The sequence below is a fragment of the Sorex fumeus genome, unplaced genomic scaffold, assembly GCF_029834395.1.
Source record: "Sorex fumeus unplaced genomic scaffold, SorFum_2.1 ptg000094l, whole genome shotgun sequence".
NCBI classification, from domain to species: Eukaryota; Metazoa; Chordata; class Mammalia; order Eulipotyphla; family Soricidae; genus Sorex; species Sorex fumeus.
Genome location: NW_026606151.1, coordinates 23,281,861 through 23,305,476, shown reverse-complemented (window position 1 = coordinate 23,305,476; position 23,616 = coordinate 23,281,861). Strand labels below are relative to the sequence as shown.

Sequence of the window (23,616 nt, the reverse complement as noted above, 5' to 3'; positions counted from 1 at the left end):
AAATTTTCAGTAATATACTTTTACTAGTGGTGAGATTGCAGCTGGAAAATTATAGACCTTATACTATATTGTCGAAAAATTGTACATAATGGTGCCTAAAAAAATAAATATATATAATAAAAGCCTGTATTTCTGTAGTTTTCCCATATTATTTTTTAAAAGTATGTATTCCTTATGAATGAATTCATAGTAATGTACTAAACTGAAGGGGCAAAGACATGGGGTTTGGGACGTCTTCAGGGAAACTTCAGCATGTTGGATTGGAGCCTAGAGGGACTGGTAGAAAGTTAGGAAACATTGAATAGTTAGTGATGTTAGAAACTGAGTGATCTTATCATTTTTGGATATAAATTACTGTTTAAACTCTAGTGTAACTAGGAAAATGAACTGAAAATGCAATATTTAACTCTTTTCCATCAAGGCACAAAAATTACTAGGGAAACAAAATTTAGTTGATGTCTTAAATCTTGTGAAATTTGCATTATTTTCACTCAGATTTTGTAAGATTATGCTTAAATTATTCACAAGGTATTTTTTTCTGTAGCCCAAAGTACGATTATTTTATTTTCTGGTAACATATATGTAAAATGGTTCTGTGAACCCAAAAACATGACTTAAAATAAATTTTAGTTTTTGGGGCCAGTTTTATCAATGGTACAGCAGGTTGCCTTACCTACTGCTTGGCCTTGCATCTTCCTAATTATGGTTTAATTCCCAGCACCGATATGGTCCCCCAAGCCTACTAGGAGGATATCTGAGTACAAACCTGGGAGTAAGCCCTGAGTAGCATCAGGTGTGCCCCAAAATACACATAAAATTTAATTTATTAATCATCTCTATAGATAATAGCAATTATATATTGAACTTGTCCCCCAAGTGAATGTGAATGAATGGAAGTGCTTCTTTTCTTCTTTGAAACACCTTTCTCAGAGCTAACTTTATCGCTTTGTTTTTCAGGCTATAGATCATTGGATTGAATGTTGACGTAACTACAGTATACATAATAGAGAGCAACAGATTTAAAGCAGTTGGAGATTCAGAATGAGGCTTGAAATACTCAAAGGCACCAGTAGAAAGGAACAAGATGATGACAGCGAGGTGGGGGATGCAAGTCGAAAAGACCTTGACTCTGTCCTCCGCAGATGGCACCCTCAGCACTGAAGAGAATATGTGCATGTAGGAGAACCCAATAAACAGGAAACAAAGAAACAGGAAACAAAGAAACACAAGAAAAGTTGTAAAAAGAGTTACATATATCTGACTTATAAAGTCATTTGGGCAGGTGAGTCTCAAGAGCTGGGGAATATCACAGAAGAACTGGTGAATGATGTGGGGGCCACAGAAGTGGGTGGAGAAAGTAGTTGCAGCATTCATGACTCCAGAGATGACCCCATTGGCCCAGACACCGACAACCCCATGGATACAGGTTCTGACATCCATGATGACATCATATCGCAGATGGCCATGTAGTGGTCATAGGACATAAAGTGAGCATGGACACTTCAGCAGTACCACTGGAAACCAAAGCAAATACCTTCACGATGCATTCCCAGAGGGAAATATTCCCACTGTGCATGAAAGAGTTGTAAATGAATCTGGGCACAGTCACGGAAATATAGCAGAGATTCAACAAGGAGAGATGCTTCAGGAAGAACTACATGGGGGACTGGAGACTGTCATCCAGGGAAGTCGTGATGATGATGAGCATGTTGCCAGCTAAAACCAACAAGTACAGGACCAAAAGCAGAGAAGCATAAGTGATTTCTTGTTCAGGTTTAGATGAAAAACCCCTGAGAAGAAACCCACTCGTGGTGAAATTATCCATAGTCCTTGATTTCTTACTGTGGGTGACTCCCAGACAAGACAGAATCTGTTGAATAGAAATTTTTTTTGGTAACATCAGTCTAACTTGAAGTTTGGGTATGAAGTCAGTATAAATGTGAATAGACTTTGTAAAGTGAGAACTGTCTTAAGCAATTTATTACTTTGTCTATTTGAAAGGAATGAACATTGGTTATAGAAAATTACTCATTTTACCATTGCCTTATAATTTGACTGATAACAGTATAGAATCTGTGGACATAGGCAAAAGGTTTAAAGTACAGAAATCTAAAAGATAGTATAAGGAGTTGTTGGCTCACATGCTTTGGATGAACCTGACCTTCTTTTTCTTTTTCTTTTTTTTTGGCTTTTTGGTATCACACCCAGTGATGTACAGGGGTTACTCCTGGCTTTGCACTCAGGAATTACTCCTAGTGGTGCTTGGGGGACCATATGGGATGCTGGGAATCGAACCTGGATCGGCCACATGCAAGGCAAATGCCCTACCTGATGTACTATTACTTCAGCCCCCCCTTATTTTCTTTTTTAAATTTTTTTCACTTGTAATTTTTGGAAATTTGGGTGGTTTTGCTTATCATTTCCCAGTGATCTTGGGAACCACTCCCAGCTCTGTTCCCAGGAGTACCTGAGAATCAGCTTTGCAGGAGCAGAGAGTGGAATTCCTGCATGCAAAGCACCAAAGAGCCTCTTCCTGGATTTGATCCCTTGCCACAGGCGGTTTCTGAGCATTTCCAAGTGAGTCATCGAGGACCTCGAGCACGGCCAGATGGGATCTGTGCATTTGCAGCATGACAGGAACCTGAGCTCCTCACTCTTGGGCCTAAGCCCTGAACTGCAAGCCTGGGTAGCAGAATATCGCAGGAGTGTCCCAGGGGTCCCCTGAGGATGCTTGGCTTCTTCTCGCACTGTACCAAATATATATGCATGCATATGTGCACATAAAAATAAAGCTGCAAAGAAAGTGCTCAGAGCTTACCTTGCATCTACCAGACACCAGTTAGTTCCCTGGTACTACATGCTTCCCCCCACAGGCATTGCTGGTCCTGAGGTCCCTGAGCGCTCATGGGGGTGGGGGGCATGGTATCCATGCTCCCTGGCACTGGAGGGCCCAATGCACCTCACCCTCAGGCACCAGAATGGAGCAGCCTGTCCCTGTGTGTGACGGTCACTGAGAATGGCTACAGGTTCCTCTAGAACTACTGGGAACCGCCTTCTCCATCTACAGTGTTATCCAGCCAATACACCTCTTATAAATAAGTTTCTCAACTCTATTCACTGTCATCAGCCTTCCTATTTACACATCACTTGAGCCACTCAGTGGCTACTCTGGGAGGTTTCTGATTTTGTCCATTCTTGAGGGGAAAAAGCTCCTGATGCTTTTTCTTCTCACCCAATAATTTTCCTTGGAGAGAAAGAAAATTAGTAGCTGGTTTTCCTCTTAGGTGGAGACAAAGGACCAAACAGGAAAACTAATGTTCGAGTCTGGGAAAATTGTGATTGCCTGAGAGAAAGGGAAGGAATGTAGGAGGTGAGGCTACATGGTTTGAAGCTCGAACCCTGAAATTTTAGAGTGAATAAAAACCAGCGCACAAACTTTTAACAGATGAAAATAAACAGTGTATGCTTTTCGCCAGAAAAAACATCTTAATTTGCTATCTGCTTTTATTTTGTGGTAGGTCAACAGTGCTTGGGGAGACTCATAACTCTGTGCTTGGAGATTGATCTCTGCAGTGCTTGGGGGACCCACAGTTTCCTGCTGCAAAGCCTGTGCTCAGTCTGCTGAGCTGTCTTTCTTGCCCCAGAAAAACACAGTTTCAAAACAGTGTGTACTGAAAGGACCTACACAGTCATGATGATATGCTCACAATCACTGTGGTTAACATAAAGCATCATGTACATTGTCCTGAAAACCTAAATTTCTAGACTGAATGCATGAAATAGCATCTCCTCTGAAGTTTATTGTTAAAAAATATTAATATTGCTGAAATAAACTTAAAATTAATTTATCAAGCTTTCAGTTGAGTAATATATCAGTTGTGAAATATCATTTTCATCCATCATTTCATCCAACGGCCAGGAGTGATTCCTGAGTGTAGAGCCAGCCAGGAATAACCTCTGAACATCACTGCACATGCCTTCCTCCCCTGCATAAAAAAAAAAGAGTAAAGAGTGGCTGTTGTAGTGAAGCTGCCTGAGTATATCTGATTTGTGACCTTCGTTCTCCGTTCTCCGTGCCTTGGTTTCTTCATTTGCAAATAGGAATGGTTCTAAAGATACAAGATAAGCCTTCTAGTGATTCTGGGAGCCACTCCCAGCTCTGTTCCCAAGGGTGCTGGAGAATCAGCTTTGCAGGAGCAGAGAGTGGAATTCCTGCATGCAAAGCACCCCAGAGCCTCCTCCTGGATTTGATCCCTTGTAACAGGTGGTTAATGACAACTCTCAAATGACAAACAACACCTTGTGCTCAGTTAGTGACCACACTAGACCACACTAGGGCTGACGCAGATGCCCCAGGGAGAGTCAAGGACTCACTCCTTGGCTGCATCAGCCAGATTCGGAGGCTGGCTGGATCTGGGAGGAGGCACCCAGGGGTTCTTGCTCTGCCATGGGGGGTGGTGGAGCTCCTGGAGTGGGTTACTGAGTGAGGACAGGGGCAGGCTGGGAACAGGGCCTTTCTGATGGGGACAGAGCTAAGAAGCTGGGTAGGAGATGTGCCACTCAGAGTGCACCCAGGCACCTAAGAAGGTCTCGATCCCCATGTGCCTGATGATGAAGGCCTTCAGGAACCTCTGTCTCAGGATCCGTGCCTTGGGAGTGAGGGAAATGACTGGGCCTGGGCTTCCCTCACAAGGCGGGGGATGTCCGCATACTTGAGAACAGACGCCTAACCACTTCCGTAGAATCACTTAATCCCTGTCATGTCACTTAACCTATTTGTGACTCAGCTCCTGCTCTGGTGACATGGGAGAGCAATGCCAGCTTTGTGTAATGAGGAAACCCACGGGTCTTTGTGAAGCACCAAGAGCCAGCTCTGCTACTGCTGGTCTGTGTCCATCCAACACACCTACCAGGCCGGGGCGGGTGGAGGCTGTGCCTGACTGGCATGGGTGTCCCCGAGATGACTCACCATCTGGCTTGGGACGTCTTCTTCAGGCACACGGTCCCAGCTCTCTGCCCCATTCTGAGCCGCAGCCTTGATCACGTTTGATCATATATTGATTGACAGGTCATTTTCCCAGCATTTCCACCAATAAACCTGAGAAGGAAGAGATCACTTCCTTGGCAGGAGACAAGTGGCTTTGCCAGCACTAAGAGCAGACAAGCGGAAGGTCCCATTGATGTCTCCCTTGGCGACCAGTGAAAACTGATCACCCCAAGTCATCTCTATCTCCCAGGAGAGGGGGAGTAAGGAGGCAATAGTGGTGGTGGAGAATGCGCACCGGTGGAGGGATGGGTACTCGATCATTGTATAACTGAAACCCAAGCACAAAAATTTGTAAGTCTACAACTGTACCTCATGGTGTTTCACTAATAAAAATTTAAGGAAAAAAAATAAAAAGAACAATTATATTCACAAAAAAGAAAGAAAGGAAGAAAGAAAGAAAGAAAGAAAGAAAGAAAGAAAGGCAAGAAAGAATAGCTTTGAGGAGAACATAATGAGGGGCAAAGTTTGGGAAAGTTGCATTTTCACAGCTTTAAGTGACTCTGGGTACTCGAGGCCCTCGACCCATAGACACACGCCACTTCCCTTCTCACAGCCTCCCCTCTCAGATGCTTGGTCCAGTGAGGGCTAAAGTGGCCATCTGTGTGACTCTCTATGGCATGGGGTTTTAGTGAAGGCAGGCAGCCCCCGTCTAAGGCCCACACAGCCCCATCACTAGCTGCATTTTTTTTTTTTAAATCACAAGCAATGTGACAGTGGTAGGGCATTTGTCTTGCACACAGCTGTCTCGGCCAACCCAGGTTCGATTCCTCCGCCCTCTCGGAGAGCCCGGAAAGCTACCAAGAGTATCTCACTCACTGGCAAAGCCTGGCAAGCTACCCGTGATGTTTTCGATATGCCAAACACAGTAACAATAAGTCTCACAATGGAGACGTTACTGGGCCTGCTCGAGCAAATCGATAAACAACAGGAGGACAGTGCTACAGTGCTACCCAACATATATAAAATAGCTTATAACGATCTATCTCAAATTTATATACTGAACCTTATTAATTATTGAGAATCTTACCTAGATATACAAATAGTACATACATGCAAATAGTAAAAATTGTGTGTGCTCTCTGGGAAACAGTCTGTAGTTAAATCAAGTTTGTATCTAAATAACACTTAAATTATGTCTCAGAATAATCACTTAAATCACTTAACTTCCCGTTAGTCGTCGATTTGCTCGAGCGGGCGCCAGTAACGTCTCCATTTGTCCCTGTCGCGTGCTAGTGTAGCCCAATGGCATCTGTTCGCTCCGGGAACATGAAGGGCCTCAAACCGATCGTTCATGATCTTCAGGAAGAAGTCTGACCATCTGGTAGGTGGGCGGCCACGCGGTCTCTTGACATCCCGTGGAATCCAATCAGTAACAGCTCTAGTCCAACGGTCGTCTTTAAATCTCATTACGTGACCAGCCCATCTGATTTTCGACACCTTGGCAAATGAGACAGCGTCCCTGATCCTTGATCGTCGACGGATGTCAGAACTCCGGATTCTTTCTCTCAATTGAGTGAAACGTGATATTCCAAGCATAGCTCTTTCTATTCTTCTTTGGGAGACCTGAATAGCGTTCTCATCTTGTTTGCGTAGGGCCCAGGTCTCTGAGGCATATGTTAATGCAGGAAGAACAGTGGAATCAAAGAGATGTGCCCAGAGCCGGAGGTTCTTCGTCCTCTTAGCTATTTCTTCGACGTTCTTGAAGGCGTTCCAAGCCGCTCTCTTCCTCCTGCGCAGCTCGGGTGCCAGGTCATTTGTCATGTTGACCTCTCGACCTAGGTAGACATAGCTGTTGCATTCGGAGATGGTCGTTCCATTGAGAGCGAATGGGGCGTCAGGAACAAGGCTATTTCTCATAAACATTGTCTTCATAAGATTCAGCTGTAGTCCTACCTTTCCACACTCACGGTCAAAGTCGGCCAGCATTTGTGCCGCTTGGCTGATGTTTGGTGTTATTAAAACAATATCATTAGCAAAGCGGAGATGGTGTAATTGCCGACCATCTATCTTCACTCCCATTCCTTCCCATTCCAGTCGTCGCATGATGTTCTCGAGGGTGGCACTGAAGAGTTTCGGTGAAATGGTATCACCCTGCCGCACCCCTCTCTTGACATCAACGATCACTTCTTTGTAGAATGGTGAGATCCTGGTAGTGAATCCGCAATACAGCTCACGGAGGATCCTGATGTATTGGGCTTGAATGCCCTGATTGGCTAGGGCTTCAATGACCGCTTCCGTCTCAACAGAATCAAAGGCCTTCTTTAAATCAATGAACGTTAAGCAGAGCGGCATCTTGAACTCCCGAGAAACCTCAATGAGCTTGGTTACCGTGTGGATATGGTCGATGGTGCTGAATCCTTTGCGGAACCCTGCTTGCTCGCATGGTTGTCCTTCATCTAGTGTTCTGCCAATCCTATTCAGGATGTCTCGAGTGAACAGCTTGTAGATGACAGACAATAGGCAGATCGGGCGATAGTTGCCAATGTCATGGATGTCTCCCTTCTTGAACAGTAGTACGGTCCTGCTAGTTTTCCATTGGGACGGAACCTTGCATTCAGACAGGTAGCGAGTGAAGAGCCGAGCCAGTGTATTGATGAGTACTGACGGCAGGTTCTTCAGGTGTTCAGGTCTGACCTTGTCTGGGCCGGGTGCTGTTTGCTTCTTTACCAACGAAATGGCGTGTCGGATTTCGGAAGGGAGAACGTTAGGAACGACATACCCATCCTGTGGAATTTGGTATGTTGGCAAGTGGACATGGCTATCGAAGAGATTTGAGTAGAAGTCATGGATAATCTTCTCCATTGCCATTCTGGAGGATGTGATGGATCCATCAGGACGTCGGAGGGCAGTCATCTTGGTCTTATAGTTGGCGAAGGACAGGCGGGCCTTACGAATACTTTTCCCGGCTTCTGCCGCATCTACCAGTACTTCTGCTCTTCTCTCTTTGAGGTCTTCCTTGATCGCATCTCTGCACTGCTTTGCAAGCTCGGACGTTAGCTTGCGGTTGCCTGAGGCATGCGCCAAACCACGCTGGCGAATTAGCTCAAGAGTTTTCGAAGATAGGCGACTTTTTGTGGCTATCTCTCTCTTGGCGTTCCTCGCACATTCATGGAGGTGCTGAACCAGTCGATCGTATTCCTCGTCAATGTTGTCAACAATGGCATCTTCCCATGTTGCCGCAATAGTACCAAAGAGTTCCCAGTTGGTGGTCATTCTGGGAGTTCTCTTTTTGAACTTTGCAGCCCTTTCTCCCCGCTCTGTGAAGTAGAATTTTGCACGAAGGAGACGGTGGTCCGATCCCGTTCAAAATTTTGGGACAACAGCGACATCAGTCAGGCAAAACCGTCGATTGAATATGATGTGGTCTATTTCGTTGTGGAATCGTCCACCGGGAGACTCCCATGTCCATCGTTTAGATTCTGCCTTCTGGAACTGTGAGTTACCATGGATGGTCTTGGTCAACATGATGAACTCTGACAGTCTCTCACCCTGTTCGTTCCATTCTAGGCCATGGGTCCCGATGTGAAGTTCTTCAGCTGATCTTCTCGGTCCTATCTTGGCATTAAAATCACCCACAATGATCTTGTAGAAGGTATGGTCTTCTTTATAGAACTTCTCTAGCTCCATGTAGAACTTCTCGATTTCTCTTTCATCATAATGAGATGTTGGTGCGTAGACAACGAAGATAGAAACTGCAGGCAATGAGCCACATCTATTCAAATGTAAACGTCTGATTCGGGTTGTTAGGCATTCGAATGAATCAATGCTCTTGGCCAAGTTTGTGTTGACAAGGACACCGATGCCTCCAACACCTCTTTTATCGCATGTTCCGAGGAACAATTCTTCTCCAGTGTCGAAAATGGCATGGTGAGATTCGTGCCTTCTTGTCTCGGTCAGACCAATGATGTCGTACTTGATCATTCGCGCTTGTACCATCAGGACACGACTTCCACTACCCAGCCATCGCCACACTCCAGGACGCTTTCCGGACACATCATAAGACACTAAATACCCATCTTCTGGAATTTTCGTACCATATTTGATAGGGTTCAAATATGGTAACACCTACAAGGGTGATTAGAGGTCACCCCAAAAGCCTCTATCCCTCTCGGAAAGACTGGCTAGCTACCGAGAGTATTCCGCCCGCACGGAAGAGCCTGGCAAGCTATCCGCTGTGTATTCGATATGCCAAAACCAGTAACTACAACTGGTCTCATTCACCTGACCCTGAAGGCTTCACCGACATGGCAGCACTGAGAAGGATGAGAAAGGAGAGGCCAACAAAATCTCAAGGCCGACCTAGGCTGCCACAACGAAGGAAGACAAAAATGATCGTCTGTACTTTCAATGCACGTACGCTAGCATCAGATGCATCCATCGAGGACCAGAATAATCAGTAGTTAAGAATATTATGTCTATTTAAAATTTATTCACTAGCAAATTCCATTGAGAAATCCTAAAACTGATGAAAAATTACTTACATGAAAAGATTTCAGAAGGTTCTGAAAATAGGATTCTGAAATATTTTTTCTGAAATGGTATTATGATCACACAGGATTATATTATACCTATATCTATATATATTCTCTTAATCTGTCAAAATATGTAATAATATAGGAATGGAATTGGTTTAGAGTATAAGCAAATAAGACCAATAACAAGTAATTATTTCTCACTGTGAGTGTATGATTATATCTGTTGCTGAACTGGAAGATTGTTTAAGTCTGAGATTTGTGGAGAGAAATTATCCCAGAAGAGGTGGTATCACACATTATAACAGTCATCCTGTTCATTGATTTTCTCGAGCAGGCACCAGTAATGTCTCCTTCGTCCTAGCCCTGCGATTTTAGAAAGTGCCATATTCAAGGCTCTTTCAGGATCAGGAGAATGAGACCCATCATTGTTACTGGTTTTTTGGCATATTGAGTACACCACGGGGAGTTTGCCAGACTCTGCTGTGAGGGCAGGGTACTTTCAGTAGCCTGCTGGGTTCTCCAGAGTAAGAACTAGATAATGCTTTGTCTTCATGATGGAATGAACATTGACTATGAAGACCATGAATGTTAAAATTTCCATTTCTACCTCATGATGTCTCACTAATAAAAAAAATTTCCATTTCAGTTTAAAACAGAAAAAAATAATAAAAGGGTAAGAGTACAGAGGTTAGGTCATACACTTTTCAAGAGTACAAAAAGGTTTTATGCTTTTGTTTTGATGTACCAAACACAGTAACAACAAAGTCTCCAATGGAGACGTTACTGGGCCCGCTCGAGCAAATCGACGATCAACGGGAGGGCCTTTACCTTACCTTTACCTTGGTTTTAGACACTCATGGTGATGCTGGAGGCCATTCCCAGCTCTCTTACAGGGGTTTCTGAGAACCAGATGCACAGGAACAAAACTTGGGGTTTCTGCATGCAAAACATGCTCTTGCCCCAACTGAATTCAATCCCTTTCACCAGCCCGTTTCTGAGCATTGCCAGAGAGCCTGGAGGCTCTTGAGCCTGCCAGACTGGATCTGTGCATCTGCAACGTGACAGGAACCTGGGGGCACCTCACTCTTGGGTCCAATCTCTGAACTGTCATCCTGATTAGCAGAATATCAATGGATTGGCCTAGAGGTCGTCTGAACACATATTAGTTTCTGCCCTCCCTAAATGAAAACAAAAATATTCACATAAAAATAAACATATAGGTACAGAACTGAGAACTTGCCTTCATGTACCAGATCCTTATTAGGTCCCTAGTCCCACATGGCCTCCCCAACACACACACACACACACACACACACACACACACACACACACACACACGCCAAGTATTGCTAGTCCTGGGTCCATGAACATCCCTGGGAGACATATTTGCTCCCTGGCATGAGAGGACCAAGCAGACTGCAACGTCAGGCCCAATTAAAAGGGATTGATAGGGAAGAAAGTAATCATTTTACTCTACCAAATGTTACTGGAATGGAAGGAGTTTCTCTTCCTATTTTTAATTAACAATGTGAATTTATGTATTTTTGCTTAAAATTCTCAAGTAAAGATATGACTCTTTTTATGCCTTCAAAATCTGTCTTTTGTTTGTATTCCAGTTTACAACACAGCCTGTTTTCTACAACCTAAGGAGAGTCACCAGAGCACACGGAGAAATTTCTTACCTCATCATAGGGACAAGCTGTCAGTCTCAGAAGCCGACACTTAGATGAAAGCCATATCTCTGCCATTCAGTTCCTTTCAATAAAACATAGTTTGTGGAAGGGTTAACTTGGGTCCAATTCAATCCTTTGGCCATTGGGGGTTAGGTGGAAAGTGCTTTTGTCAGCAGCAGAGATTCTGGGTGCTCTGGGTATTGGCAATTCTGTGCAACACCCTGGGGTTCAAATTTGCAATACTATTGGGTTTTCTTCCAACATATTATTCTGTTGAAGTGATTTTAATGATCACACCTACTAACTGGAAGTATAGCTTTATCTCTGTTCAGTGAATCATATCATAAATATATTGTAAGCTGTGCTTTGATTTCAGAATATGCTACAAGGGAATTTGTTTTCCTTAATTTTATTGACTATCATAATTTAATTTATCATTTGACTTTATGAGAATTTCTACACTTAAAATTGCCTTTATCTTAAATAGGGATAAATATGAATGATTTACTGCCAATTCATCAAGGAAGAATCCAGTTTTTGTTAATTTTAACATTTTATATTTGGACTAGGGAACATGGTTATAGTAATATTGAATGTTCAGCGCATTAGCATGAAAACTTAGTGCACTCCCTCAAAGAACCCAAGCAAGGTATTCAAGATTCTCCACCACTGTCTCTATGTGACCTGTAATCTGCCTTTTCCTTCTCCATCTCTTCTCCCCCATTTTCTGGTAATTTAAGATTTATAATGAAAGACCAAGGGTTTGTCATTTTTCAATCCTACCCAATATTGTTCAACACTCTTGGCTTATCTTCCGTATAACCACAGATAAGTGAGATCATCTGGTACTTGTCATATACCTCCTGACTTATTTTACTTAGCATACCTTCTGATTCTATGATTTCATCAGTTCTTATAACTGCACAGGATTGCATTATCTATATAATAACTTCTGTATCTATTCCATTGTAATTGGACATTTGGGTTGTTTCCAAATCCTGTCTATTGTATTAAGCATTTTATTGAATGTAGCTGTGCATAGTTTTAACTTTCATGTGTTTTTCGGGGGTCAGTAGATGCCCAGAAGCTGAATTGTTGGATCATATTGAGAGTTTATTCTTACATTTTTGAGAGCTTTTCAAAATGCTTTCCATAGATACTGAAATAGGCAACATGCCAACCAACAGTGTATGTGGGTTCCTTTGCCTCAGCACTGGGTATTTCAGTTATTTTTTATATATGCCATTCTCATGGCAATCAGTTGTTATTTCACTCTCATCTTTAAAATATTTTTATTTCTTGCATTTTTTTGACATCATAAGACAATGAACTCTTTTCCAGGTCTTGGGTCATCTGTATATCTTCTTCAGGGAAGTGTCTGTGTATCATTTTTCCGCATTTGGATAGGATTGTTGGTACCTTAACTGTCAAGCCTTATATATAATGGATATTTGCCTTTATCTGAATTATTGTGTGAAGTATTTTCTCTCATTCAATAGGGTGTATTTTTAATTTTTGCTTGTGTGTGTGGGAGGGGTAGGCCATAGAAACCATTTTTAAAATTTGATGTATTTTATTTCTTCACCTTGATTTTACTTATTTTTCAATTATCAAATAATTGAAGATTCTTTTGTTGTCCATGTGCTGGAGAGCTTTGACTATATTTACCTGATATATTTCATGAATTTTGGTCTAATGCCATGCTTTTTTATCATAGTTAATTGCAAAATATTGAATTATTTCTGTTAAGATCAGGCACAAAGCAAAACTGTTCCCTTTATCCTTCTTACAATCAGCATAGTCTTAGAAATGGTTGTCACAACAATTAGGCAAGAAAAATAAATCATTGAGATCCAAATTGCAAAAAAACTGTAAGTGCTTCTTTCCTTTTTTGAAACACCTTTCTCAGAGTTAACTTTGTGGCTTTGTTTCTCAGGCTACAGATCACTGGATTCAACGCTGGGGGAACTATCGTATACATGATAGTGAGCAACCTGTCCAAAGCAGTTGGAGATTCAGAATGAGGCTTGAAATACTTGAGGGCACCAGTAGAAAGGAACAATATGACGACAGCAAGGTGGGGAAGGCAAGTGGAAAAGGCCTTGGCTCTGAGGGTGAGTAAATTTGTCTATTCTCTAGTGTTTGAAGTTATAGTACAGGAAGAATATTCAAGTCTTAGACTGGTGGAGAGGAAACGGCCCAGAAGAGGTCAACCCCAGCACACATCAAACCTAAGCTCTTTGGAAGGCTGCTCTTTCTCAGAGTGATTTGGTGTGTGTGTGTGGGGGGGGGGGTGGCAGGCAGGTAGGGGAGAGTATGACTGTATGTGTTCGTGTGTGAGAGTCTCACATCATAGAGGTGATAATTGTGTTGAGCAAAATGTTTCTGCTATGGAAGGAATTTACAGTTTCATTTCAAGATTCCATTTTTCATTAAATAATCTGTAATTATATAGTTTCTTTCAAATGTTTCAAGTGAAGAATTTTACACACTCAAAAAAATTATCAGTATTTCATTCTCCTTATCTACACTATAAGATTGAACTTATCTTACCTTTCTGGAACCTAAGGAAATCACCAGAACACGTTCAGGAACTTCTTCTTTCAACATATGGGTAAGCTGCCAGTATCTGCATTTCACACGAGATGAAAGTTCCCATACCTGTGATTCGGTCCCTTTCAGCAAAATACTGTCTGTGGAGAAAAGAACACTAAATCCATTTTAATTCTTTGGCCTCTTGAGGGTAGGTCTGAGGTCCCTTTGGCGAAGGAGGGTTCCTGGGCGCCCTGGGTATTTACAGTTCCTTCCTAGAGACCAAATTAGTGATTATATTCAGTTTCCTGGCAAGTTATTTCCTTGTTGAGTTGATATAATGATCACACCAAGCTATTTAAGGTTATTGTTGCATGTTTATTGGATCACATTATAGAAAACCATCATGACTTGGGCATGAAATTTAGAACATCCAGAAAGTTTCATTGAGCTGAATCTATTTGACTGACTGAAGAGTCATTTAGTTTATAATTTGATTCTATTACAATGTCTAATAGTAGAGTCCCCTTTCTTTAAAATGGGTTCTAGAAGTAGATATCAATCAACAAAGCAAAAATTATAACCCAATATCTGATGACATTAAATATCACTTGAAACTCTGAGTAAAAAAGGAAACAGTAGCTATCAAAAATAATATGTGGATATCTGCCCTTTCCCTGCCCTGGCAGCAAGGTGGTTACCTCCTCAGAGCTTATTAGAAAGCCAGGTATGAGCCAGTGGTGACGGGGCAACTGCAGTCACATGGGAAGGGGGGCGGTACCGGCTCGTCCTTCATGCCCTACCGAGGTCACGAGTTGCCCCCCATGAGCGATTCTCTGGCAAGGCCATGGCTCTAGATGCACAGAAACCAATCTTGTAATTATCTGGCTCTTTCCAGAAATCCCTCCAGACTTACCTAGTAAAATATTAGAAATCCAAAATCGCAAGGCTGCTATTGTGGCCGCACAACATGATATGGTTCTCATAAACAGCTATAGAAAACAAATTATTTCACAATGCCTTTTCAGCTATTCTGATTGTTGAGTAGAAATTCTAAGCAATAATGGTGCATCTTTTGTTGAAATAATGAATGTAATTAAAGTAGAGAGAGAGTTAAGTAGAAATCATCTGCCTCACAGGCATTGGGAGGGGTGGGAGGGGGGTATATTGGGGTTCTTGGTGGTGAAAAATGAGTACTGGTGAAGGGAAAGGTGTTTGATCATTGTATGACTGAGACTTAAACCTGAAAGCTTTGTAACTTTTCCCACAGTTATTCAATAAATAAATATAAGGAAAAGAAATAATATGTGGATTTGTACTCAATGAGTTCACTAATCAAAAACTTGAATATTAAAATTAACATTGTTTAAAATAAGTTTAGAATTAGAAAAGTAATAAGTAAAATAGCAAATAATTCCTATTGTTATGAGAATTATTTTATTCAATTTAAAATGGCTTCACATATTCATATCATTATCACAATCTCGTATTTATCCTAAATTATATTTTATAGATGTCAGCTTTTCATAAGTATTACACAAAATAGACCAAAATAATTTTATTACTAATTTTTAATTTTAATTTTAATTTTTATCTTCTAACTTGTGAATAAATGCACGTTTATCAACAAAAAAATGAGACAAATTTTTCATAAAGTTCTTAAATCCATACATGCTTTTGTGTTCCTGATCTTGGAGAGTAAGTGTTTTTCAGTAAATAATGAAAAAGATCTATAACATAATATAAGACAAGGAGGAAAGAAGTTGTTTCAAAGAATCAGAAATCAGAAATGAAAGTTTAGGTACACGAGTTGTCATGATCATGAAATAGAAATTACAGACTAAATAAGAGTAAATATAAATTATTTAACACCTTTGAAAAATTGATTGCAGAAAATCTTATGTTATGAAAATCTTATCTATTATCAGATTTGTTGAAGTTTTAATTTTTAAAATATTAAATGTCCCAGATATTACCCATTTTTTTATTTAGGAGGGTAGAAGGTTTTTTTTATCCAGTAGGATGACATGTTTTAATAATTGTATACACACAGGCACACATACGCACATACACCATAGGAGATAAGCCTTTAGCTTGATAAAATCCCATTTGTTTATTTTACTTTTGTTTCCTTGTCATGAAGACAAATCCCTCAAAACATCACAGAAATCGTGGAGTCCATTGCCTTCGTTTTCATAGATGCATTTTCTTTATTCATGCTTAACATCGAAGTCTGTATGGTTTGAGCAATCTATATTTATATTCTTAGTGAGATGGTGGTTCAACTTCATTCTTCTTTTCTTTTTAGATCACACCCTGAGATACACAGGGGTTACTCCTGACTTTGCACTCAGGAATTACTCCTGGAGGTGCTTGGGGTCCATATGGAATGCTGGGAATTGAACCTGGGTCGTCCACGTACAATGCAAACACCCTACCCGCTGTACTATCCCTCCAGCCCCCAGCTTCATTCTTTAGCATGTGACTACCCTGTTTGTACATCGCCATCAGCTAAAGAGATGTTTCTTCTTCACTAACTACCCAGATGTTTTGTTGTACGTGAACTGTCTATATTTCTGATGGCTTCTTTATAAGCTCTTAATTTTAATCCATTATTCTGAGTGTCTGCAGTGGCTCCACATCACATTGTTTTGATTGCAAACTATAACATCATCTAACTCACAACTAAATACCTCCCATATTTTGCTTTTCTCAGAATTTCTTTTACGTACTGGAGAATCTGTGGTGTCACACATTGTTATATGCCTAGCAATGTGTCATTGGAATTTTGATAGGCACTAACTGTTTAGTAATTTGCATGAGTCTATTTAGTAATTTACATCTACTTTATTAAACTAATTTTTTGTTTCTAATGGATTTTAGTGATGCTTTAAGTGATGTTATATTATTTACTTTAGCACAATAATAATAACATTATTTAACATGTTATTTAACATGCTAAAATAACGTATTATTTCAATAACGTCATCATTTCAATAACATATTGAAATCTTGGTTGCAACATGTTAACCAAGATGTTAAAATAATCTAAGTTCCTATTAATATTTGAGTGCATAAATTGAAATAGTACATATATACACAATGGAATCTAGCTCAGCCTTGAACAAAAGATAAAACTTTGCCTTTTGTGTAAACACAAAGTGGATCTCGTATTAAACCTTATTATGCTAAGTACAGTTGGTGAGAAGAGAAGGGCTGATATATTATGCTTTTGCTCATGTGAAATATAAGTCAGAAAAACAAATAAACAAAACAAAATCTGAGTTGCATTCAAGTGGTACCAACTTATGAGGCATCCCACTTATTTCCAGACAATGGAATTCTCCTAGCCATGCTGAATCTATCTCGGAAGAACCTGTCATTGTTGTTTATTGCTTTTTATTTGAATTTTTGTAGCTCTAGGAATTGATCCTAGAGATTCACATATGCAATACAAGTGCTCTCCACCTTTTATCTCTCCAGCCATTTTACTACCTTTTTGAGTTGAAGTATATTTTGGGTGTGGAAGTATGTCTTCCCCTGACCTTTTTTTGCCAACTAGTTAACTGTATAATGGTTTTCAACATTTTACTTGGACTCTATATTCATCGTTAATGCTCAAGTGAATCTCCAGTATATAGCAGATGGTTGGCTTTCTTTCCCGTTACATATAGCTACTCTGTATCTTTGCACTTGTGATTTCAAACCATTAATTAGTAGTGTATTTGGCTTAAAGGGATTCATTACCATTTTTGTTTTGGGGTCACACCTTGCGAGGTTCATGGCTTACAGATAGAAAACATACAGACGGAACAACTAAGAGAGCGATGGGCTTATAAAAGAACTCGTCTTATAATATATACTCAATTGAATTTCATGAACAAAACTATCAAAAGATATTATTGAATATAAACATGCATTTTTGTGCATAAGAAAGAGCTAAATTATTCCTATTGAAAAACTGGAGAAAAGGCATAGAATTTGAGCTCTCTCTCTCACTCTTTCTTTCCTCTGTGTCTCTCAGAATCACATTTCCTCATTATCAATTATAGAGCGATTTATCAGTTTAGTTATACGTTTGAACAGTGATAATGGCATCAGAGATTCGGATGATTTTCCTAAGTTAAACACATTGGCAGGGCTGAAGAGAAAGAAAGCAATTACAGAGGTTTCCTTATATGCTGCTGAGAGGCCAAAAATAAATGAATAAATCTTATTGGCAAAGCAAAATGAAAATTTTTAGCATTTCCATTTTAACCAAGTCAAATTAAAAGCAAACTATACAAGAGAATTAAAAGTTACATAGTTTCATTATTGTTAGTCTTTAGTCATCTCTATGAATATTATAGGCTACCTGCAGTGAGTGGCCTGTAACTTCTTTTAACTTCTTTTCCAATTTGAATCTCATCCATTTCTTTCTTTCTTTTTTTTTTTTTTTGCTTTTTGGGTCACACCTGGAGATGCTCAGGGCTTACTCCTGGCTTTGCACTCAGGAATCACTCCTGGCAGTGCTCAGGGGACCATATGGGATACTGGGACTAGAACCCAGGTCAGCCGCGTGAAAGGCAAACACCCTACCTGCTGTGCTATCACTCCAGCCGCTCATCTATTTCTTTTCCGACTTAATTCTGGCTTAATTTCTTTCCAATATCATTTTGTGTAATATTGGTTAGAATGGATATCTTTGTCCAGTGACTTATATAGAAAAGATTTTAGCTTTCAGTCATTGAAGATAACGTTAACTATTCATTTGTTGCATATGATTTTTAATAACTGAGTTAAGTACCTTTTATGTTTTTATAAATTTTCAAAAACTATGAAAGCATGTCACATCTTGTTTAAAGCATTTTTATTCACCTACTGATATAATCATATGATTTATGTCATTTCTATTGTTGATATGTTACATTATTTTTTTTTTGCATATGTTGAACCATCCTTATGTTCATGGAGTAAATCCTACTTGCTCTTGTTTTGTAATTGTTCTTGTATGTTGAGTGTGATTTACTAATATATTTTTGAGAAAAATTGTGTCATATTTTCAAAGATATGTTCTAACACATGTGTTTTGTGTGTAGTCTCAGTCTGTTTTGGTATCTAGTCAACAATGGCCTTATGGCTTATAGATATTGATTAGAATAAGCGTGTGTCTTTAATGTTCTGAAGTATCACTGCAGCAATATCAACCTCTGACCACCATTCACTACTTCCTGCCCAATTTTCCAACTCCAACACCTAGAGGCATGGGCCAGTCCATCTTTTCTTTCTTTCTTTCTTTTTTTTTTTCCTTTTATTGGGTCACACCCAGTGTTGCACAGGAGTTACTTCTGGCTCAGGCTCATACTCCTGGCAGTACTTGGAGGACCTTAGGGGATGCTGGAAATTGAACCTGGGTCGGCCACATGCGAGGCAAATGCCCTACCCACTATGCTACAGCTTCACACCAGTCTATCCTTTCATCTGTTAGATATGAACCAGGGTCTTTGCACACACACTCTTTCCTACTCCCAGGTTTCCACCTCCCTCCTTTTACTGATGACATCTATAATATTGAAGTTTAGCTCCAGAGACAAACAGAACATGGTAATGCATTTGTTTTGCATGCGGCCAGCACCATTTTGATGCTTTGCACTGCATATGATCCCGTGAGCACCACCAGTAGGTACACTTGGGGACAGACCCATTCTCAACACAGCCAGGAATAAGCCCTGAGCACCCTGTGTGTGATGCAAACCCCTATCCTCCAAAAGTTCAACTTCAGCTTGATAGTTCCTCCAGGTGTACTGTTGAGGACTCAGCACAGCATTGACCTGTCCCTAAACTTACTGGCTTAGAGTTTGAGACCTAGTGTCATCCCACAAATTATGCTGAGAAAAAAATAACCTGGTGACTATGACTGACAGAGAAAATGAGACAAATAATAAACTGATACTATAGACAAGAGATTTGAATTGGTGGCCAAACCACTGGGAGTTAGCTTAACTCTTATTATCCATAAAATACCAGTAATAAATTAAAAAAGAAAACTGCTGAAGGGATCATCTACTTAACGTACCAGGATGGAAATCTTCAAGTACATCAGAAAGTTTGATGCACACCAAGGATTACATCAATCTTCTTGATACTTAGTAACTGAGGAAATGGTTGAAACAAAATTAAATTAACAAAAGAAGATGAAAAAAATCTAAGAATTCAAAGAGAAATTAAGGTGCTAAAGAATATAGTGAAAGGACTGAACAGTGGCTGAATGGAAGAAGCAAAAAATTAAATAAATGACCTCAAAAACAAGGCACAAGAAACCATCATAAAGAATAGGTCATAGACAATAATATGGGATCAGAGAGATCATAAAGTGACTTGAGCACTTTCCTTGCATACAGTCAACCCAAGTTCAGTCCCAGCACCCCATTTGAACACAGAGCCAGGGGTCAGCCCTGAGCAAGGCTGAGTGTGGTCCCCAAACAAATTCAAAACCTATAACTCTCTAAATAGTATATTTCTAAATATTTTTATTGTAGATAGCATATATATATGCATGCAATATATTTCTCATAAGACAGTTTTCCCTATAACCAGTTCTATACTTATATGCAGTGTCCAGAGTCCTTTTTTACACAGTATATTTTTGGGCTTGTCTCTTATGCTAAGACAAATAGACATGAGTCAAAAAAACAGGTACACTTTACTTCTTTTAAAAACCATTCTAAGAGCTGCTTTCATTGCTTTGTTTCTCAGGCTATAGATCAATGGATTGAGCGTTGGGGGCACAATAGAATAAAAAATAGTGAGCACAATGTCGAGAGCTGATGGATTTTCAGAATGAGGCTTTAAAAACTCAAAGAAACCTGTAGAAGCAAATAAAATGACAACAGCAAGGTGGGGAATGCATGTGGAAAAAGCCTTAGTTCTGCCCTCAGCAGATGGGATCCTCAGCACAGAAGAAAATATTTGCACATAGGAGCAACCAATAAAAATGATACAGCCAAATGACAACAGAATGAAGAAGACTGAGACCCCAACCTCCCTGATATAGTCATTAGAACAGGAGAGTTTCAGGATCTGGGGGATATCACAGAAGAACTGGTGGATGATGCGGGGGCCACAAAACTGGATGGAGAAAGTAGCTGCCGTATGCATGACTCCAGAGAGGGTCCCGCTGATCCAGACACCGGCGATCCCATGGAGACAGGTTCTGACATTCATGATGACGTCATAGTGTAGGGGAAGGCAGATGGCCACATAACGATCATAGGACATCAACGTGAGCATCGCCATCTCAGCAGAACTACAGGTAATCAAAGTAAAGCACTGCACTATGCATTCCCAGAGGGAAATAGTTCCACTTTGTTTGAATGCGTTGTAAATAAATTTTGGTACAGTCACGGAAATGTAGCAGAGATCCAGCAAGGAGAGATGCTTCAGGAAGAAATACATGGGGGACTGGAGACTGTCATCCAGGGAAGTTGTGGTGATGATGAGCATGTTGCCAGTTAAAGCCAACACATATAAGACCAAGAACAGAGAAGCATAGAAGAGTTCTTGTTCAGGTTTGGCAGAAAATCCCAAGAGAAGAAATCCACTCACATTGAAATTATCCATAGTCCTTGACTTCTTACTGTGCTTGACTTCAAGACAACATGGAATCTTTGAAGAGAAATTGTTTTTGTAACATCAGTCTAAACCATGAAGTTTGGGTAAGAAGTCAGAATCAAAACTTTTCCTTTAGAAATGTGAGAGGTTTTGTATAGTGATAACCATCTCAAACAATTTAACGACTTTGTCTATTAGGAATAGATACTCATCATCATCAATAATGCATTTTAGCTTTGCTATTTCTATTTAGTAAATGATATCAGTATAGGATCCTTGGGCATAGTTTAAAAGGGAGCAAGTACAGGAGTGTGGACATAGCATAAAACATTTTTCCGTCACGGATTTTGGATAAAAATGACCTTGTTTCATTTTTTGTTTTTCACTGGTGATTTTTGGAATTACTGTTTTTATTTTGTTCATTTGTTTGTTTGCTTTTATCTACTCCCAGCTATATTCTCAGGGGTTGCTGAGGACCAGCTTTGCAGGAGCAGAGCGTGAGATTCCTGCTTACAGAGCACTGAGACTCCTCCTTCATTTGATTCCTTGCACAAAGTGATTTCTGAGCACTGCAAGCGAGCCATGGAGAACTTTCAATACTGCCAGACTGAATCTGGTCATCCCCAGCATGACAGAATCCTAGTTTCACCAATTTGGGACCCAGCTCTGAACTGCAACTGTTTTTTTTCAGTATAACAGAATGATGGTGTAGAGGGTCCCCTCAGCAATACTTGGGTTCTTCCGACCCTCATTATACCAAAAATATATACATATATACTTATATATACACATATATATCCTTAAGTAGATATGTCCACATAAAAATAAAACCACAAGAAAGTACCTGGAGCTTGCCTTGCATATAGTCGACGCCACTTAGGTCTCTGGTATCACCTGCTCCCTGCCCCCACAAGCATTACTGGTCCAGAGGTCCCTGAACATTCCTGGTGGCATAGGTGCTCCCTGGCACTCGAAGCCCACAGCACCTCACTCTCAGGCCCTAGAATGGAGCAGCTGCCCCTGTGTGCGAGAGTCACTGGGAGAGGCTGAGGCCCCTTGAGAACTGCCGGGAACCGGCCTTTCCATCCAAAGTGTTATTCAGCTCAATACAACACTTAGAAATAAGTTTCTAAGATCTCCATTCACTATCATCAACTGTCCTACGTATACATTACTAGGACCACACAGCAGTTCATTTTAGGGGGTTTATAATATTATCGTGCATGAGGGCAAAAGTTCCTGATGCTTTTTCTTCTTACTCAGTATTTTTCCTTGCAATGCCAGCTGCTTGGACTCTTAGTTGGAAATATAGGACCAAACAGCAAAACAAGCCTTAGATGCTAGTAAAAAACTGTGATGGGGGAGGATGGGCACTGGTGGAGGGATGGGTACTTGATCATTGTATAACTGAAACCCAAGCACAAAAATTTGTGAGTCTATAAGTGTACTTCATGGTGTTTCACTAATAAAAAAAAAGATAAAAAAAAAAACTGTGATTGCCTGAGAGAAAGGGAAGGAAGGCAGAAGGTGAGAATGGAAGGTACAGCTAAAGTGTGTGAAACTCTCATCTCAAATTTCCAGAGTATATAAACCAGTGAACAGACAAAATGTCAAGAGATAAAAATGAACAATGAATGTTTTTCTCCAGAAAAATGTCTTATTTTGCTATCTGCTTTTATCGTGTTAGGTCACCGGTGCTTGGGGAAGACTCATAACTCCGTGCTCAGAGGTTGATTTCTGCAGTTCTTGGGGGATGCCTAGTTTCCTACTGCAAAGCCTGTCCTCAGTGTGCTGAGCTGTCACTCTTGTCCCAGAAAAAACAATTTTGAAAAATTGTCTACTGGTATGACCTACACAGGCACATTGATTTGCTCACAATCACTGTGGTTAACATAAAGCCTCATGTCCTTGTCCTGAAAACCTAAATTTCCAGTCTGAAAGCATGAAATAACATCTCGTTTATTGTTAAAAGATATAAATATTGCTGAAATAAACTTAAAAATAAATTTTCAAGCTTTCAGTTGAACAGGATATCAGTTATGAAATGTCATTTTCACCCAACATGTATAAAATAGTTTATAATGATCTCTCTCAAATTTATATATTGAATTTTATTAATTATTGAGAATGGAACCTAAACATACAAATAGTACATACATACAAATAGTAAAGTTTGTGTGTGTTCTCTGGAAAATAGTCTGTAGTTTAATCAAATTTGTATATAAATGAAACTTAAATTAAGATTCCAAATAATCAATACTGAAGAATATTATATCTATTTAAAATTGGTTCACTAGCA

At 40.2% G+C, this 23,616-nt stretch overlaps 1 protein-coding gene across 1 annotated transcript; it reads right to left on the bottom strand.

The window, feature by feature from the left end:
* Positions 1 to 1,654: 1,654 nt before the first annotated feature.
* Positions 1,655 to 21,326, bottom strand: LOC130040230 (olfactory receptor 14J1-like). The gene is made up of 3 exons (XM_056132241.1): positions 20,414 to 21,326; positions 13,749 to 13,888; positions 1,655 to 1,870 (listed from the first exon to the last, which is right to left on the bottom strand). Exons 1-3 carry the CDS (start codon positions 21,324 to 21,326, stop codon positions 1,655 to 1,657), a joined length of 1,269 nt encoding a protein of 422 aa, XP_055988216.1.
* Between the last annotated feature and the right edge of the window lie 2,290 nt (positions 21,327 to 23,616).

Bases quoted from the DNA above. Each gene is read 5' to 3' on its own strand.
- LOC130040230 (XM_056132241.1), bottom strand. From the start codon at position 21,326: ATGGATAATTTCAATGTGAGTGGATTTCTTCTCTTGGGATTTTCTGCC. The intron at 13,889-20,413 runs GTAAAGTGTACC...TTTTCTCCACAG, and splicing joins TAGAATGGTTTTTAAAAGAA to ACAGTATTTTGCTGAAAGGG. The intron at 1,871-13,748 runs GTAAGATAAGTT...TCTATTCAACAG, and splicing joins TTTCCTTAGGTTCCAGAAAG to ATTCTGTCTTGTCTGGGAGT.